Source organism: Triplophysa rosa, linkage group LG3 (assembly GCF_024868665.1).
Source record: "Triplophysa rosa linkage group LG3, Trosa_1v2, whole genome shotgun sequence".
NCBI classification, from domain to species: Eukaryota; Metazoa; Chordata; class Actinopteri; order Cypriniformes; family Nemacheilidae; genus Triplophysa; species Triplophysa rosa.
In genome coordinates, this window is record NC_079892.1 from 7,606,962 (window position 1) to 7,634,212 (window position 27,251).

The 27,251-nt window shown below is 37.5% G+C and overlaps 1 protein-coding gene across 2 annotated transcripts in view; it reads left to right on the forward strand.

The window, feature by feature from the left end:
• Positions 1-14: 14 nt before the first annotated feature.
• Positions 15-27,251, forward strand: part of tmtc3 (transmembrane O-mannosyltransferase targeting cadherins 3) — a 33,520-nt gene continuing 6,283 nt past the window's right edge. Inside the window, exons 1-13 of one of the 2 annotated variants that reach the window (XM_057329492.1) lie at positions 36-129; positions 1,244-1,270; positions 1,700-1,913; positions 2,350-2,568; positions 5,085-5,184; positions 6,892-7,007; positions 10,494-10,666; positions 18,613-18,865; positions 23,289-23,437; positions 23,921-24,041; positions 24,265-24,376; positions 25,745-25,848; positions 27,028-27,197. In XM_057329492.1, coding sequence (XP_057185475.1) covers positions 1,725-1,913; positions 2,350-2,568; positions 5,085-5,184; positions 6,892-7,007; positions 10,494-10,666; positions 18,613-18,865; positions 23,289-23,437; positions 23,921-24,041; positions 24,265-24,376; positions 25,745-25,848; positions 27,028-27,197 — 1,706 coding nt within the window. In that variant the 5' untranslated portion in view covers positions 36-129; positions 1,244-1,270; positions 1,700-1,724. Of the gene's footprint in view, positions 130-1,243; positions 1,271-1,699; positions 1,914-2,349; positions 2,569-5,084; positions 5,185-6,891; positions 7,008-10,493; positions 10,667-18,612; positions 18,866-23,288; positions 23,438-23,920; positions 24,042-24,264; positions 24,377-25,744; positions 25,849-27,027; positions 27,198-27,251 lie in introns of both variants that reach the window. The other variant, XM_057329491.1, reaches the window with a different exon arrangement.

Consider the following 27,251-nt stretch of genomic DNA (forward strand, 5'->3'; position numbering starts at 1 on the left):
ATTCTGCCATGTAACGTGAACCGGAAGCAGTTTGGTTCTCTGTTAATTCAATGTTGGTACAAAGCGAACTTGCTAGTTCATACAAAATCACCATTCTCTTTTTATTTAGCTTTTATCGAATATGACAAGGTAAGTTGATGATTTATTTCATTATATCTTCTTGATCACCAGTCACGGATCAAGTTTGATCGTTTAAACAAGTGCAGGCCATTAGAACAGCTTGCTCTTGATCTTTAATCAGATCAGTATTTATACTCATTTAACCCAGAGACTCTCTATCATCACTATTCGTATTAGGGTTGCATAGGCGGCCGTTCATAACTGTCCTGACTGCTTTATTCCATTCATCTAAATGGAAAGCAAATGGTTACTGTTTTTAAATATGATGGGCTGGTCTTGATTTATTGGGCTGTGCCGTCTGTGCTCAGTGCACATGGATTGTGCTTGTTTGTATTATTTAATCTTAAAACTGAAGATAATACTAAAGTAAAATATGACAACGTCATGTGATCCACCTCTGTAGTCCAAAAAGTGGTTAAAGTTAAAGCTTCTTACACTGTTTGACCAGAATCATATATTGTTTTGCAGTAACAATGTTTTTTTGTGCTACTTTTCAAATGTCTTCATATGTAAATATTATTGTTTTATTTTGGGCCCATACCCACACAACTTAAAAAAAACAGAAAATGGCTTATTTAAACAACGTAACAAGACATTCCAATATTTGTTGTATTAAATAACAGTGTAATATAATATAATGTAAACGATTAATATATTTTCAATATTAATCAAATATGATTCATATGATTTTCTTTATTAATATTATAACAAATTTAGCTTTTATCTGTGGACCATTAGATTTGCCTTAAAGGGACAGTTCACTAAAAAAAAATCTGTTATCATTTACTCACCCTCTAATTGTTCCAATCTTTATGAATTATCAATTATTTATGAACTTTATGAACACAGAGAAAGATATTTGTAAGAATGCTTGTAATCAAACAGTTCTTGGCCACCATTGACTTCCATAGTAGGAAAAATGACAATGGTAGACAAAAGTGCCCCAGAACTGTTTGCTTTCCTACATTCTTCAAAATATCTTCTTTTGTGTTCAACAGGACAAAGACATTTGTAAAGCAGTTTTTCCTACTATGGTTGTCAATGGTGGGCAAGAACTGTTTGGTTACAAGCAAAATACATTATGTGTGCAAAGTATGCAAGTAAAATACAGATTCTGTTCCAGGATGGGAACAAACAGTGCAACTACATGGTAAGGAATGAATAAAATCAAGGTGCAGTTGTTATGTTCACCGCTGCTTTTTGCATGTTAGAATACAATAAAACAAGATTACAATTTTAGAAAACAATGTTATTATTGTAGTTCAGTACTCTGAACAGTATATCAATATATTACAGATGCATGAGATATAGTCCTGCTGTGACATGTAAGGGAAAAGCAAATCAAAAATTGTGAAAGTGTGAAAAAAAATTAAGAGACTACACTAGTTTGCCATTAATGATGCATGTATTATGGCTATTACAATCCCGTGTCTGTTGAATTCCAACAAACACAACCCTCAGGAGTGTCATAAATTCAACCAACAGCAATGTGAAAGACTGAGAGAATTGCAAGATTCATGAACATTGTGAAGTAGGTCAGATGGCTGGTTTGTCAGTTGTCTCTCTTCTGTCTTTGCAGTGCTCAATGAGGTCTCACGTCAGCGATGGCTGTAGTGTCGTGGAAGGAGATCTGTCTTCTCACTGGACTGGTGGTGGGATGCTACTGGAACAGCTTGTTCTGTGGTTTCGTGTTCGATGATGTCTCGGCCATCTTGGACAACAAAGACCTTCGTCCCACAACGCCTCTGAAGAACCTCTTCCTCAATGACTTCTGGGGCACACCCATGTCAGAGGTGAAGTTTTTCAAAGTTGTTGTTCATGCAGTTCTGTGTCATCAGACCATAAAGAAACATATAGGGGAATTAAACTGCTGTTTTATAGAAATTTTATTGTTGTTTTGACAATTCATTCTACATTTTGGCATGAATCATTTCTTTCAGGAACAGTTTTATCCTAAAGTGAATGTCCTCACATAATTGACTCATCCTCATGCCATCCACTATGTATATGATTTTCTTTCTTTAGTTGATGTGCGACCTACTACATATATTTTTATATAAAACACTTTTGTTCAGCTGAAAAAAGGAAGTGTGTATATACATGTGAGAGCAGAGGAAACTATGACTTCTGGTAATTGTCTTTATATTGTAAAACATCGTCTTGCATTCTCCCATCATTGTCTTTTTATGTGTATGCTTGTGTCCAACATACCCTTGTCTTATTCTTCAGGAGAGGAGCCATAAGTCCTACCGACCGCTTACTGTTCTCACCTTCCGCCTCAATTACCTGTTCAGTGAGCTGAGCTCCTCATCCTACCACCTTCTGAATGTGGGTCTTCACGTCGTGGTGTGCGTCTTCTTCCTTCACTTCTGTCGCTTGCTCCTGGACCGAAGCACCGGCCTCATAGCAGCTCTTTTGTTTGCCGTTCACCCCATCCACACAGAGGCTGTGAGTAACGCTTTCATATATGGGTCATTCCTACTATTCGGTGCCAATTTAGAGTAGTAACTTTCCATATAAAATGGTCAACTTTCCATGTTTTTATCGTTTCAATTGAAGGAGGGCTTATTTAACTGTAAGAAAGATATACTGGTCCAGCTCAGGATATTATGGTGTAGAGTTTTTTAACATGTGACCAATGCCAAATGTCACCCCTGTTACAAGACATTCTCTTTTTTTTAAGTGTTAAGAATGAATAGTTAATGTAATATTTACATTTTCTAAAGGCTAAAATGTCCCTTACTTTACCCTGCAACTGCATGTCAATAAAGTATTATCTAAAAAAGGCAATGTCATGTTTTTGCTACATTGTAATTTTAATGCATTTCATTTAGTATAAAATGGGACTTTAATGCATTATTTGTTAATTCATTCCTTGCAAGTAACCAGAAAAACATGTATAATATATGTTGGTTTTACTTCATATGAAAAACTACACTGTGAACAGGGTGGACAAATGAGGAAAAAGGGTGGACAAATGAGGAAAAAGGGTGGACAAATGAGAAAAATGTAACAGATTGGACAATAACAGGAGTGACCTTTTATGCTAAACTCTACTCATATGGTGAACAACAGGCTAGCACATGATGACCTCGGTGGAAGGTTTTTATGTTTATTAACAATATTCCTGAAGATCACAAAAATATAGTTTTCTTTATAATTAAGCATAATAGAGAGCCTACATTTGGCCTACATTTTAGTCACGTCACATGCTTTGTTTATCTTCTGGTTTTGAAAATATTATTTTCATGTTATTTTTCTTCTCCGTTTACAACAAAATAGTTTTGTGCTGCTATGTTGCGAATCTCTAAGTAGGACTAAAATAACACACGACTACAAGACATTATTTCTCTAAGAATTTATCTTAATTTCTTGATAAGTGACATGGATTAACCCGCGCTGCTTTTGACCTATGATCATTAAAGGATTGCCCCTAGGTGTTTGAAACTAATATACTTAAATCACTGCTAGACCTCATACTTTCTGAGATATAGCCCTTGACAACTTCCTCATGTGACAATTTGTCATTTTTCTTTTCTTTTGTTGCCTGAGCTGTTTCCTCGTCTCAAGGAACAAACTCTATGTGCTACCTGTGTGAGCAACAGGAATGAAGTGGAAACAGTTGCAAATGCCGCCTCATGGTGGCAGTAATGCATAGAGCTTCATGTCCCAGTGTGCATCACATGTAAACAGTAAAACATTACCATGGGAACACTCTTTGAAACAAGCCCTTTTCATTTCAGCAAATATTTGTTTGGTATTTGTAATGTTGTCTATCCTTTTAGGCAAGATATTGCTTGTTTAAAGTTTATGAAGTTAAAAGATTAACTGTGTTGCTCAAATATAGTGCTACACGATCTGTTTAAACAACATGCTAGTAGTTTGTCATCTCTGTTTACGGTTTGACTTGTCAAAAGACTGTTTTTATTGCTTCCTTCATGCATTAGATACACATTAGATACAATGTTTGTTTTTAATAGTCATATATTTGCAATTTGTTTCCTACAATCTAAGATTTTGTAGCTTTGCAAATACGTGCTCATTCTTTAACATTACAGTTTTCAATTTTTTTATAATAATGACTTAAAATGTTAAGAGTAAACAAATTGAAGTTTCCATATGAGTAGGATGTTTGCTAGATGATTTTCTTTCACTGTAGGGTTAAAGGAATAATTCTGTCATCATGTACTCACCTTCAAGTTGTTCCAAACCTGTATAAATTAAGTTATTCTGTTGAACACAAAAGAAGATATTTGGAAGAATGTGGGAAACGAAACAGTTCTGGGGCACCATTGACTACCACAGTAGTTTCTTTTCTTACTATGGTAGTCAATAGTGTCCCAGAACTGTTTGGTTTCATTCTTCCATACATCTGTTGTGTTCAACAGAACAATGAAATTTATACAGGTTTGGAAAAACTTGAGTGTGAGCAAATGATGACGGAATTTTCATTTTTGGGTGAACTGTCCCTTTAAGCAGTATAATGAGCCTTAGCCAAAACATTTTGAACATCATGAGAAATGCATAACGTCATATAACAGTTGTATGTAATATACGTAACATATGGCCGTTACGTAACTGCTTACAGTCTCTAGCAAAAGTTCTCACAGGTGGGTAAATAATTTCTTCGTTACAGGTGTGATTGATTGATTGCTTAAAACTGGTTCCTCCTGCACCTGTCACATGACTCTAGTCTTAAATTTATGGTATAAACTTTCCAATCCAAACTGGGATGAGGGCATAATCTCGAGCACTGCTGTAGCAACACGCTTAAAAGAAGAAATCAATCAAAGATGTTTGACATTTACAGTATTTTACGATCATGCAAATTTGTTTTTTAAATACCACATGTTACAAAAGATGAATAGCTTCGTGGTTCTCGATTTTGGATAAAAGTGTCTATAAATGTGTTTGTGTGGATGTCGACATGTTTAATAATGTTTATTCACACTTTTTGCCGAAAGGTGACGGGTGTCGTCGGCAGGGCCGAGTTGCTGTCCTCCATCTTCTTATTGGCAGCTTTCCTGGCATACACCAAATCAAAAGGCGCCGACCACTCCATCGGTAAGTTTTGTCACCTCTGCTCCGCCTCTCAAAACGGATGCGTAATGCATCCATGTGCATATTCACGCCGCGACAAGTTCATCCCTGGGACACGGCGCAAGCTGTGACTTGCCTGCCATTCAAAGGCTCCCCACCCAGAAATCTGGAGTACACAGCTCTGCTTTCACAGATCTATCAAACTGGTGTTTGTTGATTCTGACATGACACAATCTTACCACAAATATTATATTGCGGCTGTCAACACCCGCTGTGATTGTTTTTAACAGATTCTTAATCCCCTCCTAATATCTTTATTCTTGTTGTGTCCCCGACATGATGACAAGCGATTATTTTCATAATTTATAGATACGTGTGAATCAAAGTACAAAGTGTGAATCTAAAAAAATAAAGGTGCTGCAAAAGGTTATTCGCAGCGATGCCAAAGAAAACCCTTTTTTTAAAGAATTGTTCAGTCAAATCTTTCTTACCTTTTTATAGTTTGTAGACTATTTTACCACTACAAAAAACATCAGAAAGGTTCTTTATGGAGCAATAATGACAAATAATGTTTTTCTATGGCATTGTTTAGGTCCTTTATTTGTACGTAGGGAGGAAAAATTGGCCCTGGGGGTGTCTGAATTTTCTTTAACTTGTAATAGTAAAGAAAATAATGAATAAATGTAATGTTTACATCATATAAGCTCCCCTAGATATGATTGTTGCTTGCTTGGACAAACTTTACTGTTTCATAGCATTGGACAAATGGCAGCGAGAAGCAGAATTTTCAAGAAAATGTGATCATAAATTGAATAGGTATGATAATCTTATGTGGGCTTGAAGGACATTGCAAAGTCTTGTTATCTGCCATTTGTCTGTAATGAAATAATAGAAAACTGAAGACTGTAAATCGAGTTAAAAGAAATAGTTCATCTTCAAAATGAAAATTCTGGCATTATTTACGCCCTCTTGTCATTTCAAACCTGCCTGACTTTCTTTCTTCTGCAGAACACAAAAGAAGATATTTTGAAAAATGTTGGTAACAGAAAACTGTTGGTCCCCATTGACTTGCATTGGTTTTGTGTCCATACAATAGAAGTCAATAGGGACCCACGGTTTTTGGTCACCAATATGTTTTTTAATATCTTTTTCCGGTGAGGAAATGATGACAGAATTTTCATTTTGATGGTGAACTATTCCTTAAAGGGAAGCTTCGAAAAAGTGCATTTGATAGCGAATACAACTGACATCACTAGTTAAAGTAAATATAACCTTTTCTAATGTCTCTATAACAATTGACAGTCTTATAATTTGAATAAATATAAATGCACTTTCACGTCTGTGTTGATGATTGCCTTCATGCAAAGACTTGTGGGACAGCATTCCAGTCACCCCGTAAAGGTATTCAAAAGGGTCAGCGATTTTAAATCAGGATTTTTGCTTTTACTAATCTGTTTTTAACAGATATTTAAATGATGCGTTCAAGTAAAAAAAAATGTGGTCATGGTATTTTCTGTTATGGTAGCTTCTGTATTGAGTTCACATAACCAGTTCTGCTCATTTTGAAACATCTCGTGTGTAACTGGAAATGTTTTTGTGTGATTATTGTATCTAAGAAAAGTATTGTCAGTGTAAAGTTGTAGGACCACCGCTTTATGAGCTACCATCTTTAAAGTGGATTTCTTTGTATCTATAGTCTCAAACTAACTTAACACAAACATTTGCTTTCAGTGTGGACTCCCATCATCCTAACCGTGTTCCTGGTTGCTGTTGCCACGCTATGCAAGGAGCAAGGCATTACTGTCATTGGGATATGCTGCATTTACGAAGTGTTCGTCGCCCAAGGGGTAAGAGGCGCGTTTGTTTATTATCATGAATCAATGATCTGTTGATGCACACAGTTTTTAATAATTCAATAAGATCTGTTATATGGTCTTTTGATCGGAGTCGTATTTGATAAAAAGTACAAAAAGACAACTATATTGCCTTTAGGGGAAGTCATAAAACATGGCGCAGTTTTTGATATTAGAAGCCCTTTCTTCTTTGCAGAAAAGAAACTGCTGTCCAGATGGAAAGATTTAACTCGTCCTCATGGGACAGTCTTATGAGACCACTCCAGACATATGTGTACACTTTTGTCAGTTGGTGGCACTGGCCTGACGATTTAAGGTCAATAGGAAAATAAGCCAAAACAAATAACATCCCTACCTGGAGATACTTAACCGGGGAAACAGTTGAAAGAATTGAGCAAATAAATTGAGTTTAAGGCATCAGTGGGAACAATTTCCTATGTCGTATTGTCCTGCTGAAAAACATATTGTTTTTATAAGGCCCTAAATTTGATCTGATTGTGAGAAAGGGCCAGTTTAGGAAAGAGAGGCCAAGAGTATACTAAAAGACAAGCTGCTCAACCTTTTATGTTTTTAAAGGAATAGTTCATCCAAAAATGGAAGTTCTGTCATTATTTATATCTCCTCGCGTCGTTCCAAAACTGTAACTTTCTTCTGTGAAAAACAAGGAGAAATGTTGAGGAGAATATTGATGCGGCTCAATAAAAGCGAACGGAGACTGAGGCTATCAGCCTAACATCTCCTAACATGGAGGTTACAGGTTGGAATGGCATGAGGAGGATGAGTAAAGGACAGAATTTCCATTTTTATTATGATAACAATTATTTATAATTGATTAAAAAAACAAATAAAAAAATACATCATGCTTCTCATCTATGTTTTTCCTAAAATGAACTGCAAACCCTTTCTTCATGTGTAAACATGCTGTCAATGACCATTCAGCCCGACACAAAAGAATATGCAATGGCAGCTTTTATCCTTCATATTTTTGGTGTGTTTTATTGCCTGCCAACAGCTTATTTTATGGTTTAAGTGTAAAAATCAACACTGATGGATTAACATCGAAGCGATAACCGATAGGTTTCTTATCTGATGGTGCACTCAGCACATTGTGTCTGAGAAAGCAAAAAAGACGAAAATAAGACATAACCATTTTGTAATTGACAGTTAAGTAAATAACTTTAGGGCAACATCTCTCATTTCTAACAGCATTGATGTGAAACAAAACAGCTAAGTCTCATAGTTTTCGTAACCACAAGTCTTACCAGATGTGAAAACACACTATACCTTTCAAAAATGGCAGGGATTCAAAAAAAGAAAATGTTTTGACGCGCTGACATTAGTTAGATGTGCACATTGCGTGTTACAGTCGGTGAGAAGGCATTGATCCCGTGAAAGGTTTTGTTTAAGGCTTGCACACTATTTCTAACGTTATTATCCTCCACTAGCATCGTATTAGCATCTATATTTGAATTCGAAGTAGCGCCTCTCCGCAACGTGCCCTTGCCCTACAGAGCCAGCGTGTTTAGTTGATATCATGCCTGTGTTTGGATGGGCGACGGGCTCTTTTCACAGCCCACCTTGCCCTTTGAATTATGCAATTAAAATTTTACATAATAGACTCTGGCATAATCCTTTTATGCAAGCAAGCTGCTGAAAGGAAATGAATTTAAGCAGCTGTTGTTTCCGAAAAGAACTCGAGGTCTGTGGCTCTTTGCCTTGGCCCAAGCGTCACTCGGTTCACCCTTCAACTGTGCCTGTAATTCAAGCCATATGCACAAATAACCCTTTAATGTTCCTCTGAAATACGCATAGCTTAATTAATTACTTTTATCAGCCTAAGTTGTTACGAGTACAGAGTTTGTAATGCGTTAACGTTATGATGATCGGATGTGTACGCTGTGGAGGTAATGTGCATGTGAAAATCTTGTTGCAGTGATCTGTAGCAAGGCTCTTATCTCTTGGCCTAGTGCTTAGCACATGTGCTCCAGACCCGTAGGGGTTTGAATCCAGCTTCACTGTCCTGTCCCAGTTGTCTTAATCATTTCCTGTTTTCTAGTAACTTGCTCTCAATTATTTTGAAATGTTAAGTAATAATGTATAATTAATTATGATATAGTATGTTGTATAGTAATAAAATAAATATTTTATTGAATATTTTAGATGATATATTGTAACAACTTGTCATAAGCTTGTATTTGTTAACATTAGTTTATGTATTAGCTTACTGTACATGAACTAGCAATGAATAATAATTTTATTATTTCATATAAACTTCTGCATTTACTTATACATTATAAAATCTAACGTAGTAACTGTTAACATTAGTAAATGAACTATGACCAGTTGTATTTGTATTAACCAAAATGAACAAAGATTAATAAATGGTAAAAACTATATTGGTCATTCAGTTAGTTCATGCATTAGCTAATGCACTTTACCATAAAAAATATGTTTTTACAAAAATAAAAGACTTTTACAATAGTGATAGTACAGATGTCAACATTTGGTGCTTCAAATACCCATGTGAGGTTTCTCCTAAAGTTTTTAAAGCCTTTTTTATTTTTAGTGCATGATTTAGTCAGGTAAGTGCCATTTTCAGGATGGTCACATCCATAACAGTCCATATTCCTCATGAATGGGCACATAAAATGAAAATAAAGTTTTATGATCTATGAAGGGTCATCCCTTCTCCATTTGTTGGGTATTATTGCTTCTGGTTTGTACGTTTTATTTCACAGAAATTCTATAACGTATGCAGTCTCTCAAAAACAGTTGCTGCGTCCCAATTCGCCTACTTATATTATGCCCTTAAAGTATGTACTGTTTTTATTACGGAAAAGTATATACATTTTAGTGCGTCGCAAAACTGTATGCACGCACTGGGACTTACTAACGCGAAACGGAAGTGGCCGTTGTTGCCTAGACGACACTGTGATCCTTAACTGTCATGACATCAAAATACATCTCTTCCTTGCATTTAAGTATTTATTCATTTACTATTTTGTATGTTATGTTTACTGTATACTTACATTAATTAATTTAACGAAGCATCTGTTATTTAATTTTATTAATGCAGTGTAGCGTCACTAAACTCCGCCCTCTCGTGGTGAGTTGTGGGTAAAATCAGCCGTTAAGTGTCCATGGATTCACACTTCGAATTTTCACCGGAAACATCGGAGTACTTTGAGAATACTCATTTCAACATACCATGATTTGGGACATAATAATTCTATTTTCGAATACTATTTAGGATGGATAGTATGCAAATTGGGACTCAGCAGCTGTCACATCCATTACCCACGTTTACTTCCCTTTTTTAAAATAGAAAATTCTTGCTTAGACTGGTGTTTTTCTGATGTTTAGTTTCTATTAACAAGGCTTGTGTTTGTCACATCCATAATGCGAAATGTCCATAATGCTGGATTTTGTTTTCATTGTTACTTATTTATTCCTTATTTATTCCCCTCTCTGTTCATTTAGTTCACGCTTCCCATGCTAATAGACACCATACTTCAGGTGTTAAGAGGAAAAGACAGTTTCCCCTACGCTGTCCTCCAGATTCTTCTGAAGCTCATTGTCCTGATCATCAGCACACTTCTGGTGGTCATCATAAGGGTGCAGGTCATTCAGTCTCAGCTGCCAGTGTTTACCAGGTAAGATCACACCTAAACCTCTATACATGAATAAATACAATAAAATATAACAGTAATTAATAGTTCAGATTTTAGATTTCAGGGAAAGCCCACCTCCTCAGCTGGGCACGTTTTTAAACAATTTTACACAAAACAAGAACGTTAACATAAACATTGCTTAAACGGCTTGTTGCTTTCTTGCTTTAAACTGATTTATTTGTACACGCTTGGTTTCAAATTGAAAATAGTTTCGATTTAAGAGCCAAACTAGCATCTTTGCCAATGGGACATTATGACAAACACACACAAAAATGCCTGTGGTGTCGTATTATGGGAAAACTGTTTCTAATCTAACATTTGAAATGTTGATTGTCAGGCTGCTTATAAAAACATCCAAACCGTTCGCTTGATAAATGTGAGTATCAGTTGATCTGAATTCTAGATCCACCCTCATGAGAGGCACTGTCAAGGGGATTATTTCTTTCGGATGAACTCCATCCACCCTTACACAGAAAAAGTATCTCATTGAATCTTTGTATATAAAAGACATACTCCCGTTCCCTGATCATCACCTGGGATGTTGATTGGGATCACAGAGAAAAATCCTGTTGGATTTGTCACGGAAGCGATCGCTAATCCCCCAGACGTAATCCACCGACTGTCTCCAGCTGCCTGAATTAGCGCCAGAGACATAATATGATGGATTAACATGCTTTCTGAATATGTTTAGTCTCTTGTTTATTTTGAGATACTCAACTCAACTCAACTTTATTTATATAGCGCTTTTACAATTTTCATTGTTACAAAGCAGCTGTACAGGAGACACATTGACTACAAGCAAAACAATCAAAGTTGTACCTGCAAAAACAAGAAAAGGTTGAAAACACAGAAGACAGACACACCCACACACAAAACACTCCACACACACAACACGCACCAACACACACAGACACAGAGACACACGCACACACACACACACACACACACAACACACACACACACACACACGTACGTACACGGACAAGTACGCACACACGCTCAGTGAGAGCACACATTTAGGATAAAGGAGAGAGAAGCACAGGTCAAATATAACAGACTATAAATTCCTATATGCAATATTAATTAAGTAAAACTTTAAGATTCTAAAGCAGCCCCCCCGGTCAGGCAGATAGTGCAAAAACAGTATGCAAACGGTGGCGAGGAACCCAAAACTCTAATCGAGAAAAAAACCTCAGGAGAACCCAGGCCCAACCAGGGGATTCCAGTTCCCCTCTGGCAAAAGCTGCTGCCTCTGCACAAGCTCCAGAGAACTTGCACAACAAGGCTAAATAAAATAAATAAACTTAATAATAAAATAAATATAGTTTAAGATTATCATTAATAATCTAATAGCATTTGAAGTTTTGTGGTGAAGACATGTCAAGAGACCGCGTCCTTCTTTATCCAGCTCTATCATCTCAGCTCTTGTCAGGTCCCCACTTCCCATTCTCCCTCTACCATCAGGTCAGGCCATGAACTGCATCCTGCTCGCTGTGGTAACCTTGGAACAATGAGACAAGACTGGCTGAGAGTAGAGTACTGTTCTGTACTCTTTGATGCAACAAGTACATCAGTTGTGTTTTTGGTTCCGGTTGATCTAACTAATGCAGCCTAAACCCTCTAAAGATTTATATTATGGAAGAGTAGTGTATGCAAGATTAAAAAGATGCGTCTTTAGTCTAGATTTAAACTGACAGAGTGTGTCTGCCTCCCGGACAGTGCAGGGAAGACTATTCCAAAGTTTAGGCGCTAGATAGGAAAAGGATCTACCACCTGCACTTGATTTTGAAATTCTAGGTATTACCAACTGACAGGACGCCTGAGAGCGTAATGCACGTGAAGGACTGTAATACAAAAGGAGTTCATTCAAGTACTGAGGAGCTAAACCATGTAAGGCTTTATAGGTAATAAGCAAGATTTTAAAGTTAACGCGATGCTTTATAGGTAACCAGTGCAAGGTTGACAGAACCGGGCTAATATGTTCATACTTTTTTGTACGTGTAAGAACTCGAGCTGCCGCGTTTTGGACCAATTGGAGTTTTTGTAATAAGCCTGCAGGGCAACCACCTAACAGTGCATTACAGTAATCTAGTCTTGATGTCATGAATGCATGAATTAACTTCTCTGCATCTGAGATTGACAGCATATGACGTAGTTTAGATATATTCTTAAGATGGAAAAACGCAATTTTACAGGTGTTGGCGACGTGGCTCTCAAATGACAGATTACTATCGAATAGAACGCCAAGATTCTTTGCTGACGACGAGGGTTTTATGGAACATCCGTCAATAGTTAAACAGTATTCTTGGTTGTTACTTATAGCAGTTTTCGGTCCAATAAGTAACACTTCCGTTTTGTCCGAGTTCAGTAATAAAAAGTTGTTACTCATCCAGTTTTTTATATCGACTATGCATTCCATTATTCGATGGAACTGCTGTGTTTCATGAGGCTTCGAGGAAATATAAAGTTGAGTATCATCAGCATAACAGTGAAAGCTAACTCCGTGTCGCTTTATTATATCTCCTAGAGGTAGCATGTATAATGCGAAGAGCAGAGGCCCTAAGACTGAGCCCTGTGGTACACCGTACTGGACTTGCGATTTGCGTGACACCTCATTGTTTATTGCTACAAATTGAAAACGGTCGGATAAATAAGATTTAAACCATTTCAAAGCTATTCCCTTAATGCCGACATAATTTTCGAGTCTATGTAGGAGTGTGCTGTGGTCAATGGTATCGAATGCAGCACTAAGGTCTAGCAGCACCAATAACGAGATACAACCTCGGTCAGACGCCAATAGCAGATCATTTGTAACTCTGATCAAAGCAGTCTCTGTACTGTGACATGCTCTAAATCCAGACTGGAATTCTTCATTGATGTCATTCCTTTGGAGGAAGGAGCATAATTGAGTTGAAACTACTTTTTCCAGAACTTTAGATATGAAAGGTAGATTCGATATAGGCCTGTAGTTCCTTAGTTCTCTAGGGTCGAGTTGGGGTTTTTTGACAAGGGGCCTTATAACAGCCACCTTATATGCTTTAGGCACATGTCCTAATGTCAGAGATGAGTTAATAATACCAAGAAGAGGATCTATAATTTCTGGGAGCATCTCTTTCAGTAGATTTGTAGGTATAGGGTCTAGTATGCATGTTGTTGATTTAGATGATCTAATAATTTTAGACAGCTCATCTTGATCTACGGTATAAAATAATTGCATTTTCTCCTTAAGGGCGCTGTAGTTAGTTTGTTCAGCGGGTTTCACTTCTGATTGCATTGTTATAATTTTTTCTCTAATATCTTGGATTTTATATGTGAAGTAGTTCATAAATTCATCACTGCTATGCTGATATACAGGATCAGAAGTCACTGACGATTTATTTTTTGTTAATTTAGCCACCGTGTTAAATAAAAACCTAGGGTTGTGCTGGTTTTCTTCTATTAGTGATGAAAAGTAGGCGGATCTAGAAGTTATTAGGGCTTTCCTGTATTTTCGAATACTATCCTTCCATGCTGTACGAAATACCTCTAATTTAGTTTTCTTAAAGTTGCGCTCCATTTTTCGGGCCGCTTTCTTTAGAGCCTGAGTGTGTTCATTATACCACGGTGTGGGGCTGCCATTTTTAATCTTCTTTAAACGTAGTGGAGCAACTTTGTCTAGCGTTACCGAGAAGGTGGAATTAAAATTTTCAGTGGTAATGTCAAGATCTTCAACGATATTTCTCATGATTTGAGACAATTCGGGCAGATTATCGAGAAACGCATCTTTGGTAGTTGAAGTTATTGTTCTACCATATTTATAACAATGAGTTTTATTTGCAGCCGTAGGCAAGTGAAGCAAACATAATACCAGATAATGTTGGAATGTCCCAGCTAAAACATTCTTTTTCAAAGAGATCAAATTTATGGTGTGCAAAATGTTTTATTGGGTTTTTAATTCTCGAGTTTGGCACCCTCACACTTCAAACGTCCCAAAACACACCCTTCGGTGGAAGCCAAGCGATAAACTTGAGTTTGTGTCCATCTGAAACTGCGTAAATATTTTTCCTTTGGAAAATAAGCGTTTCAAACTCAACACAAGAGTGAGTGTTTATGTGGCGAGTGTTCGTAGTGAAGACTGAAAGCTGATGTAAGTAAGATTTTTGTGTTTTGAGGGGACATCAACTGGATAACAGTGCACTATTGATGCTTTAGATTTTTATTCACTTTTTCATGTGATTTATTGTTCATTGACCTTCTACCCTATGTTCTCGTGAGGGGAAAACAAAATAAGAATTTCTTTATTCATATTCATGGTACATATGACCATTAAAATCTTGAACTAGCAGGGCAGAGGTCATGGGTTCCCAAGAGACATGCTTTGATAAAATGTGATGTAAAAAAAATGAAAATGTAACCAGTTAATGTTTTTCCTCAGATTTAACTGAATCAGGATGTTCTAATTTCCTGTTAATAGATGTCAAAGTCAAATTTATTTATGAGGCACTTTAAAATACAAAGTACAGCAAATAGTACAGAGTGCTGTATGAAGTCAATTCAATGCCACATATATTTGCAAAAGAAAAAGAAAAATTGAGCAAAAATAAATAAAATTGCAAACAAAAATAATGATTCGCAAAAGAAAAATTAGGTGTTGGGAGAAAAAAAATAAGCTTCGCAAACAAAAATAAAGGACTGAGAGATAAAATAGAGTTTTGCGAAGAAAAACTTCATCAGCAATGATTTTGCAGCACATCTTTTCCTTTGCAGTACCTGCTAATTCATTTGCACCGCCCCTTTAATTCTGTGTTTCAGCCACCTGTGCTTTTGCGACCCGGTTTTTCCTTTGCGAATACAACAGGTATATATATATAGAGCATTTTATACAGTGAAAGTGTAATAACCATTTTGTTTTTGGCAGATTTATTACCACTTGTGTTGTCTGCCTGTAGAACACATGTAGCAGCCATTCATACTGCTTAAAAAAACACTGCATTTATTGATCTCCAAGTTCTTTAACTTGAGCAAACGTGTTAATATACATTTTGGTTAACAAACAGAAACAAAACACAGGTTTAATTTGTAAAAACAATCACCTAGACTTACTTGAGATCTGCCTCCTTTGCTCTGCCATGACGATCGATCTGTTGCACGCAGTCTGCGACTCACACTGATGACGTAACGAGGATGTCATGCCCAGACCCGTTATACACGCCTCTATTCGTTGACTCCGCCCCCACTTCGAACCAGTGCCACAAATCCAAACGCACAGAAAAGTGAAGTGCAAAGGAAAAACCGGGTCGCAAAAGCACAGGTGGCTGAAACGCAGAATTAAAGGGGCGGTGCAAATGAATTGGCAGGTACTGCAAAGGAAAAGATGTCATTGCTGATGAAGTTTTTCTTCGCAAAACTTTACTTTATCTCTCAGTACTTTATTTTTGTTTGCAAAACTTATTTTTTTCTCTCAACAACTAATTTTTCTTTTGCGAATCATTATTTTTGTTTGTAATTTTATTTATTTTTGCTCAATTTTTCTTTTGCAAATATATGTGGCATTGAATTGACTTCATAGTGCTGTATGTTACGATAAAGAAACAACACGGTCATCCCAAACCCGTATGACTTTCTTTCCTCTGCAGAACACAAAAGGAGATATTTTGAAGAATGTTGGTAACTAAACAACATTGACCCCCATTGACTTCCGTATATGGATACAAAGCCACTGAGACATTTCTTAAAATATCTTGGTCTCGGATGTTTCACCTAAAATTGTTTTAAAAATTAAATACAAATGAGACCATTTATTTGTCACGTTTCTCGGGTGAGGTGAGACAGAGGACCCAAGTGCAGACAGGAGGTAAGGGGTTAAACAGGACTTTAATAATAATAAAACAAGAACCCACGATGGGGAAAATAACAAAGATAAAAACAGGAACACGGACTAACTAAACTAGACAGGACTAAAAAATAACATTTACCATATAAACTACAAAAGACTAGACTACACTGACAAGACATGAACTCACCACAAGCAACACACACACGACAGTACAATGATCCAGCACAAGACAGAAGACACAGGGGCATTAAATAAGGGGACAAATCAAGAGGGAAAAGGTGTGGGGCATGAACTAATAACGAGCAATTAAGGAGACGAAAGGGCGGGAACAGAGGAGAGTGGAAGGCCAACAGGGCCAAAACACCTCTCTCCACGTAAAACAAGAGGTTCTGTCATGGTTCTGCCACTAGGTCAAGAAAAGCAAGACAAGATGGGGCAGAACCATGACATTATTTATTTAGAGCTAAAATAATCTGGTTTTGGATTCATTTGATGAAAAATATTTACAGATAAAGAATCTTACAATGGACCACAGACTGAAGGCACTGATAAAAAGTTAGACAGTCTGTCATGGGCTATCTTACGCTCTTGTGAGATTGGTGGGCTGACGTGACAGACATGTGGGTGTGTTTCAGTTTGATGATGAGTTCACAAATAAACCCAGGTGCCAATCCATCTCTGTTTAATACAGTAAAGAATGCATGGACACTAGAAACCGCAACATTTTGAACTGAGGAGTAGCGAGTTAGAGTCAGTGGCCTGTTGCAACAAATCAGTGTTGGCAGCGGCATTGTTTTGGTGACTTTTCTATCCGCCTGATGCCTAGCATTAAGTCTGGCTATTTCCCAGTGTGGCTTGGACCCGTCTTTGAGGTTTTACTTGCATATGGAACATAATGCGTAGCAGAATGATGGTCACAGGCTAAATCAACACAAAATTTATATAAATTTTTATGCGAACTGACTAGCGAGGAAACATGGAAAGATGTTTGCTTGGCTATGGGAACCGTTGTGGACATTTTCAGTGAAAGTGTGTGTCTGTAACACGCATAAAAATGTAACATTTTGTCTATTTAAACGAAATATAATATTGGTAAAAAGAGTTACTTAATGTGAACATCACGTAGCATAAGAAAACTTAGAAATCTCTTAGTTGTAAATCTATATTGAAATAAAGTGTGTAAATATTGCTTTGTTCAAGTCTAGATCTTTTTGTATTCAATTGTTTTGTATTCAAAGAAACGCAGCTTTGCTGTAGTTTACATAATTTTTAAAGGAACAGTTCTCCCAAAAATGAAAATTCTGTCATCATTTACTCAGCCTCAAGTTGTAACAGATCTGTGTAAATGTCTTTGTTCTGATGAACACAGAGAAAGATATTTGGAAGAATGCTTGTAACCAAACAGTTCTTGGCCACCATTCACTACCATGGTAGGAAAAATTGGTTTATAAATTTATTTGTTCTGTTGAACACAAAAGAAGACATTTTGAGGAATATAGGAAGGCAAACAGTTCTGGGGCACTTTTGACTACCATCTTAATTTATCCTACTATGGTAGTCAATGGTGGCCAAGAACTGTCTGGTTACAAGCATTCTTCCAAATATCTTTCTCTGTGTTCATCAGAACAAAGACATTTTTACAGATTTGGAACAACTTGAGGGTGAGTAAATGAACACAGAATTTCATTTTTGGGTGAACTGTTCCTTTAAAAATAATGTAAACTACATTCTGTCTAAACTACAAGTCTGTTGAACTCAATTAATGTTAAATATTGTAATTGAGCATATAGTGACAATTACATTTTACATTTACATATTTATTGTGGAGCTGTACAACTAGCAATGTATAGATGTACAAAATATACACATTGATTAAAAACAAACTATACAGGGTATACAAAAATGCACAGGATATACACAATATACACAGTTGAAAAGTCTTACAAAGATTCTTAAAATTGTGGCTTTGCTCATTGCTTTTGCCCCTCAATGAAGCAGAACAGATTGTTTTTGAAGCCTAAACTAAAATTGATTTGGAAAAACATAAAATCAGCTCTTATCTGTCCAAAATTGTGGAGGGAAAACTCATTAATTCTTTCTCATCCATCATCAGGTTTGATAATCCAGCCGCCGTCAGCTCCACCCCGACCCGGCAGATGACCTTTAACTACCTCCTGCCAGTAAACGCCTGGCTGCTGCTTAACCCCTCTGAACTGTGTTGTGATTGGACAATGGGCACTATCCCCCTGGTCGAGTCCCTGCTGGATCCCCGTAACCTGGCGACGCTGGTATTTTACGTCTTGTTGAGCCTTCTGGCCTATCACAGCCTTTGGCACGGCCATAGTTCTGCTAAGATTGTCATAATGGTAAGTAGGTAGGCCGAGATTACAGTTTGTGAAATCTGTCGATGTTTCTTGTGGTTTGCATTATGTTTGTATGTTTCTCAATAGAGAATAACCCAGAAACGTTATGTAAAATCTGTGTAGTGCCCCGGGCCTAACTCGCAGTCTGTCAGATATAATTTAGCACCGTTTTATCCATACCGGTAGTCCCGTTTCATAAGTTACTGCACATAAGCTACTTTCCCAGTAGCGTAAATGTCCTAAATGAAGTAATTGCCATCGTATCCGTGTGAGTTAAGGCGAACATTACGATACGGAGTTCTAAACATGAATGTAATAAATTGAGACTCCGCGAGACAGGATATGGGTTACGTTTCCGCCTCAACGATGTGATGCTAAAGACGAGTTAAGGCTGAAACGTCACGACGGCATCTAATAAATTACAGGAAACTCTCTGAATGTCCCTTAAAGACCCTTTCTTGGCAATTGGCGGCCATTCTGGCAACACTATCCCCTCAGTTGCTTTCCACTTAAATGTGGATGACTGCAACTTTAGGCTTTTTATCTCTTTAGTGAGGATGTTTTTGAAACAGTAAACTGAATGACAAGATGTAGATATTTCTTGTGGCTTTTATGAATGTCCCATATAGAACCCCCGTCCGCTCCAGCTACTGTAGCGAGACGCTGAAATGGACAGAATTGTTTGTCAAGATTGCGGATACAAAGTTTTCCAATATTGAGGTCTTAGTTTTTGATTAATTTTATTTTACTTGACATTTATATTTAGGAATTTAGCAGACGTTTTTATCCACAGTGAGGAAAACAATGAAGCGAATTCTAACGTCCATTTAAAAGCATTGTGTTTGCAGCGCTTCGTGTCCCTAAATCTGTCTGGACTAACACTGAATGATTTATTTCTCCTTTGCGAGCACATCAATTTCCCTCTCACTAAAATTTGTAACTATGCGCATTGCCTGTTTTTAAAGATCGCGTAACACAGTTTCTGCCAATCTCATATTAATCTTGAGTGCCTATAGAGTAATATTGCATACGTCGTATCTTCGAAGAGTATTTAGTTTGATCAAATTTATAAAAGAGAGATACAGCTGTACGATTATTTCCGTAAAAACACGAGCTGCTGGAGGTGGGACTAGTGGGGAGAGTGGGATGGAACTACAGCATCATCCCTTCGTGATTTGTACATTATGCACGTGCACGCCGATTGCCAACAAAACAAAGACGTATGACTTAGTTTGACTTACCGCATCTTTTAGCACTGGGACAGCGCCATCTATCAGTTTCAAACGATCTCCAAATCCAGCGTTATATCCAGCGTTTATATAACATCAATCACTGAAATGCCGTGAACAAACAGACACACCTAAACTTCACTATCGCAAGAGTAACGAGCTGCAGTGCAGCCCAACTTGACGCAGAGCAGATAACCTTGATGGTAAGCGGGTCTCACTCGTCGGTTGGCTTGTGGGCGGGCTCTTTCGCCTTGCCGTGCTTTTGGCAAATAAAAGGAATAGAATTAGAAAAAACTTTCAGAAACAAGTTGGAGTGCTGGGGGAGTGTATCAAGTACAGAAATACTACGTCATACGTCCAACTCGTTTTTTACAAGTTGACCATGTTAAGCGTGAGAAGCCAGAGCGTTTAACAGTGTAAAGAAGTCAGAATGCATGACATGGCATGATACCCTGATCTTTAAACGCTTGGTCTCACACAACATTTCATTTTCTCAACTTAGTTTTGGGCCAAAATAGGCATCATTTTTCGTTTCCCCTCCTCGTCATAAAAGATCTTATCGTCCTATAGCTCGGCGCTGCGGCTCTTATGTTGGACCACTGGCTGATTTCACGCTTGCGAAAGTTCACAATGTCACAGCTGAAATTCCCCCAGCTTGTGTGTTTAGATCGTTTGTTGTGTAACAGCACAACGAATTCTTCATCATGCGCTGTCAAGAGAGTTTGGTGAACTTCCTTGCTGTGTTGGCAGAAGCTGTCCTCTGAGACCGGGGGGACCACATATCTTAAAGGATGGGGGGGGGGTGATTTTGCCTCTGGTCCATGCGGTTGGGGACAGAGAACAGGTTGCATGAGGATATTAGTCTGTGTCTGTTTGATTTGGCCGTTGTTTGTTATTTAAATGATTCCCTGCGCGCAGACCCTCGACACTCATTCTGTGCAAACAGGAAACACTTCAGTTCTGAAGTTTTGTCTAATTTCACAGAGAGCATTTTTCATGTACAGTAGTTGCATGTTCCAAAGCAACCAAACAGCATGCAGCGCAGCAGTTTCGATTAACCAGACAAAGCTTTTGTTTGCGCAGCATTCTCTTTCATCCTGCTAAGGCATCTAGCAAATTGGATAAATATGATGTCGTCTATACTGCTGTTTCGGCTCCGTTAAATCGGCCCCCGCGTAAGCAAAGCCTGACGCTTTCGTTTTTTTGATGCATTTTGAAGCCGTCGCCAAAGTAAATATTGTGATTACCTTTCGAGACCTCACGACGTGAGACGAATGCCCGTTTTGTGGAATTCGGAACGCCTCCACCATGTCACACCCTGCGGTTTACTTCACTATAAACTCATAAATTTGCCGGAGCTTTATGAAAACGCGCTGATAAAAGGTGAGATTAGCTGTAGCTAGACAAAACACAAGAGTTTGTTCTTCAAAACAGGGTGTCCAAGGGCTGTGCCCTACGAGTGGTTCTGCATTTCAAAAAATCCTGATCCATCACCTTGTCACAAGGTGCTTTTGTGAATAAAACCTATAATCCCAATCTTACGGGCATTGTGCAAGACAGGCGTGTTTGATGGATAGTTAATTAGAAAATCCATGTTTGAGGAGAACTGCGATGACATGTCAATGTGATGACGTAAATAAATCATATTTGATGATTGGACATTTCCTCCACTTGGAGAAATGATGTCTGGTTATTGGGAGCAGGGAGCTCGTCAAGCTTTTCGCACTTGTGTTACAGGTCATGTGTGTATAATTGGGTTTAGTTTGAGATGAATCAAACTCATGGTGTGGGTTCAGACAAAGCTTTATGAAACAGCTAAACATGAGAGTGATTAGTGTGCGGACTTATCTGGAGCAAACAATGAGAACCTTTAAATACTGAATTTGTTTTTTTAATGGAGTTCCGTGGTTTACAGAGGCAACCCAGTGCCTCGTTGATCCAAAAATAAAAGTCTCTGATAAGATGCATGAGAGATTGGCGTTTCTACTTCCTCCCAGTAGATTTTTTTTTCAACACAATCTCACAGGACTTTTTGTAAGTAATTTATGAGGTGGCTAATTCATATGAGTTCGTACGATCTTATCTGTTTTGCTTTTTTGCTAGTGATGTTAGGTTGAGGGGTGGTGTTAAGGGAGGGGCTTTGCTTTTTTTATAATAATCGTATGTCATTGTACGAATTCATACGAATTAGCCACCTTGTAAAAAATGTTAGTCATTTAATGTTAGTTGAAAAAGTAGTTTTGTTTCGAAGCTCCCATGAACTTTAGTTTTCAAAAATGAGAATTGCATAGCTTTGCTGTGTATAGAGTTTGTTGTGTTTAGTTTTTCAGCATCTTTAAACAACCGAATTCTGTTTGCATTTTATGATCTCGCCATACTAATCGCATGTATTTTTTATTTATTTCTAAAACCTCATATGTGCAAATTGTTTTCAGGAAATGGAAAAACATAGCCATACTGTGTCGTCAAAGCTGACAAGCACTTTTTAATATTTTTTACTGTTTAGATACTTGCAAAACCCCCGTGTAAAGGGTGACTAATACGAATGATTTATGGCAAAAAGTACAAATCATGAAATATGGAGATACGAGGTTTCATAAAGATAGCAGCGATATGAATGTTCTATACGTATCATATACAGTATGTGACCCATATGACTTGCTATATTCCAAGTCATACAATAGTTGAGGGGGAAAACTACATATGTGCATTGAACTCAGGAGCCAAATCTTGATTTATAAACTACAGTAATAATTCAGTCTGGTTTTGTGAACCAATAAATCTGTTTCATTGAAAAGATCCTGCTAAAATATTGACTTTGAATTGGACATTGCTACTTCTCTCATGAAATATGTTTCACACACAAGTTTCATTTTTGTAGCCGTTTTGCCTTCAAGTGATTAAAGAAAGGCTTAGGGTTTGGGACGACATATCAGTCCAGATCTTTGTGATGGACCCCTGGTCACAAGCTCCAACATGCAACATCATTATCCTTGTTATTTCTAAAGTTATGTAAATAACCTATGACAAATGTTTCTTAAGACAACGCAGATTATGAAAGTATGTACTTTGTAGAGGAAATGTTTTAGATGTAATGTTAGATGTGTTTTTTCATGCGCTTCATTTTTCGAACATTTATCATATTCAACTGGAAGATCCAGGGGGCAGAAATTAGAGTCATTATTTGTCTCCTTTAGGCACTCTCTCTCATCGCTCTTCCATTCATCCCTGCATCCAACCTGTTTTTCCCTGTGGGCTTTGTTGTGGCTGAAAGGGTCCTTTACGTTCCAAGCATGGGGTTTTGTGTTTTGGTGGCACATGGATTTAAAATCTTGTCCCGAAAAGGGTAAGCTTAGTTACTTTATAATATTCTAGTGAATCCCAAACGTGTCTGTTTTCATCCACAGAATCACTTGTCTTTATAAATGAATCTGAATTGAAAATAGTATTAAATATAGTTCTTTTTACAATATTGCATTGTTTCAAAAAAGCAAATAAGAAGAAATCGTTGAAAAAAAAAGTAAATATGTAGTATATATGGGGAGTTCAAGGCAATTTTTTTGTCCTCGTAGAAAGATTGTAATCACCAAAAGCAGTATATGCTTTTTCTGAGACTATGAGACAAGCATAACAATAATTTATTATAACTTAGTATTTAGTATTATAATAATTAAAATGTATATAGATGTATTTATGTCATTGATATAGGTTATTAAAAATAAGCCATTATAATACAGTTTATTTTATAGTACTAAGAGTGACTGCTATCTATTCGAACATTTGCAAAGACTTACAATCTGTCCTTTTCAATTTTTGTGACCTTATCCAGGGGTCTAAAGAAAATGTCTTGGTTGCTCGTGGGAGTTCTTCTGACAACGCACGCCGTGAAGACTTTTAACAGAAACTGGGACTGGGAGTCAGAATACACGCTTTTTACATCTGCACTTAAAGTAAGAACGAACACATTAGTCTTGTAGAAATGCACGTCTGGCCAACATCTCATCCATACTGTTGTATTTTGAGGTCATTACTTAATATAAATCTACATCATCTACTGTGCGTCTAGGAGTCTAGACGTTAACATGAGTGCGATGGTTTTGATGTCTGGGAAACGTGAGTTGGAATGTCAGCCTGGTATGCCTGTAACATTTACAAAAAATGGTTTCGCTCCAGGTCAACCGAAACAATGCCAAATTGTGGAATAACGTCGGACACGCTTTGGAGAATCAAAACAATTACGAGAGAGCTTTGAGATACTTTCTTCAGGCCACAAGAGTACAACCAGGTACATTTCTTCGGTATTCACGTCCATGTTATATTCTTAACCTGTGTGACTCCAGTGGAACAAAAAATTTAGCAATGACTTTGCCACGCTTCCTTTCGGTTTGTTCAAAAAATATTGTCAGTGGAAGTTAATACAGAGTTCATGTCAAACAAAACCCACAATCTGAGATGTTGTTCTTTGGAGGTGTGGAAATTCTGCCGTGTTATTATAACTTTGGAGCCATGTTGGTGAGGACAATTGCAAATTGTGGCCAAGCTAACAAGAAGCAGTTTATGTAGTATTTCTCGGGACTGAATGAAAACATTGGCGCATAAAACCATTTTCACGCCGTAGTATCTTGAGAACATGCTTATTTATGGATCTGAAGTGAGGATTTGGGTTTTGAGATCGCTCTACTGTGCGCAGCCACAAACATGCGAGGAAGAAAGACGGGCCTGCAAAAAGCATTAGACTCTTGACTTTAATTGTTTTGTTAGTTCATAGAGTCGACATGACTCGGGAGATTCACCACCCAAGATGTGTTTTTCCGAGATTGACTCCTTCAACACATTAAAGTTTGAGGAAATCCTGGGCTGGTTATCTTTATGCGTCAGTTTGCTTCTCATAACAAACACTTCAGTGCGGTCGTACGTTTCTTAGAAAATGCAAGTGATGTTATCAGTTTCACACATGGAAACTGTACGACGCTGATGGTTAGTTCCCCGTTGTTAAAGGTTTCGTGGTCTGCGCGGTTTAAAAGATTGTAAAGGGGCACTTTCATGGGAGGTGGTTTTCCTCTTTCCTAGACTTTCCCTCCGTTCTCGTGTCCCTAATGAGTCTTACATTTTTCAGCTGTCAGTGACGGCTATTATTTGTTTCATAACTGTGCTAAAACGATATGAATCACGTACGGCTAACTGCTGCGTCTTTTTAGACCAACAGATTTTACATCGGATATCAAGTGGAGATCCAAGACTAAACCAAAATCACAACCCGTATTTAATGTCATTTTCTTTTATGCTATGTAATATTTTCACAATACGTGTTGGCATCTGCCTAATTTTGTTAGCTTCTAGCCAGGAGACAGACGAATATTTGCAAAGATACGGGTGGTATTTTCTCTTTCCATTTAAAACTTGATAAGCCTGTCCTGACTGTTCTCGATTATCACATTTAGATTTATTCATCCCCTGATATTCTTGTAGCTAATACAACAAGTGACCCATTTTGGTCCAAAACTTCAGTTTTGTAGTTTAAATCTTTTATCCAAAGCAATGAAGCATTTGAGAAATACATTTGAACTGTACACACATTTTCTTGGAATGAACCCGGCCATGTGTTGTTAGTGCCAAAATCAAGATATTCTTGATTTAAGATGTTTTTTTTTAGATGACATTGGGGCGCACATGAACGTCGGAAGAACCTACAAGAACCTAAACAGGTCCAAGGAAGCAGAAGAGGCATATCTAACTGCGAAATCGCTGATGCCACAGGTATGCGCCCATATCAACAGCAAGTTTGTTTACATTTAGATCTTGATGGCAGTTTTATTTTCAAATCTTCCTTAAGACTTAATCAAGCTTTTTTTTATCGTTTTATGCAATACAGTGGCAGGTTAATCAGACTTGCCATCACGTGGAAATCATAAGTGCATTGCTTTTTTATATGGAGGTAGAGATTTTTTATTGGAATTTAAATGCAAGTTCTATGTGAAATCAAGTGGATTATTATTATTATAGATTACATGATCTTACATTTTTGGTAGATTTTTTCAATCTGTCAGACCAGGGGTTCTTTTTACTCCAAAACCCCGCACTGTATTCAACAATATTCAAAGGCCCCCCTCCCAAAAACTCAAAATGTCTACCCAATAAAATATTTTCAAAGCTTAACATTAACTGGAAATGTGCTTATTTAATATAAAATGGACAAATTATAAGAAATATATACATTTTTAGTAGTTAAAATGTATTTCAATGCTCATTTTGTCTTATTTAAAATTATTAGTCATCCTGAGGCCCCCTTGGAAGTCAGCTGGGCCCCCTTGTGGGTCCTGCCCCTCCCGTTGAGAACCACAGTAATATTAATACAGATCTGCTTATGGATGAAAACCTGTTGACTGCTCACCTCACACACTACCGTTTCCTGTTTGCATTTGCATTCTATTTGCTGGAAAAAAAGAAACACATTTTGGTTTGATAAGCTACCACTGTCGTATCATTTTCTAAGGAAGTTACCTCTTTGACCCGGGTTTGAATCTGGCCTGAGCTAAAATTAAATAAAATTGAATCCACGCAATATATTAAACGCATATGCATGAGCCTATTAAAAAACTTTTTTTTAAGGTTACTAGTGATGCATTGTTCTCAATAGACGTCTTATAAAAATAACAAAAGTATTGGCAACATAATACCACATGTTTAAACCAATCCAAATAATTGCTTTATTGTCATGGCTTAACCCTGGCATGTCTTAGTTCTGTTTCAAATATATCATCATTGGGCTTTGAACCGCCTGTGAGTCCATATTTCATTTAAAAAACATATGGAAGGAACACATTGAATGTATTACAGCTATACATAGAGGCAAAAGGTATGTAAATGTAATCTGCTTAAACCCTTGGCCATGGTAATGCATATGCACTAGCTGATCTTTCCGAAACCCTTTGCCAGATCATTCCGGGGAAGAAGTATGCAACCCGCGTGGCTCCCAACCACTTGAACGTCTACATCAACCTGGCCAACCTGATTCGGGCAAATGATTCCCGTCTGGAGGAAGCTGACCAACTGTATAGGCAAGCGATCAGCATGAGACCTGACTTCAAGCAAGCCTACATCAGCCGGCAAGTAAACGTTTGCGGTGACCATGTCAAGAATGCGCTTGTGTACTTGCACGC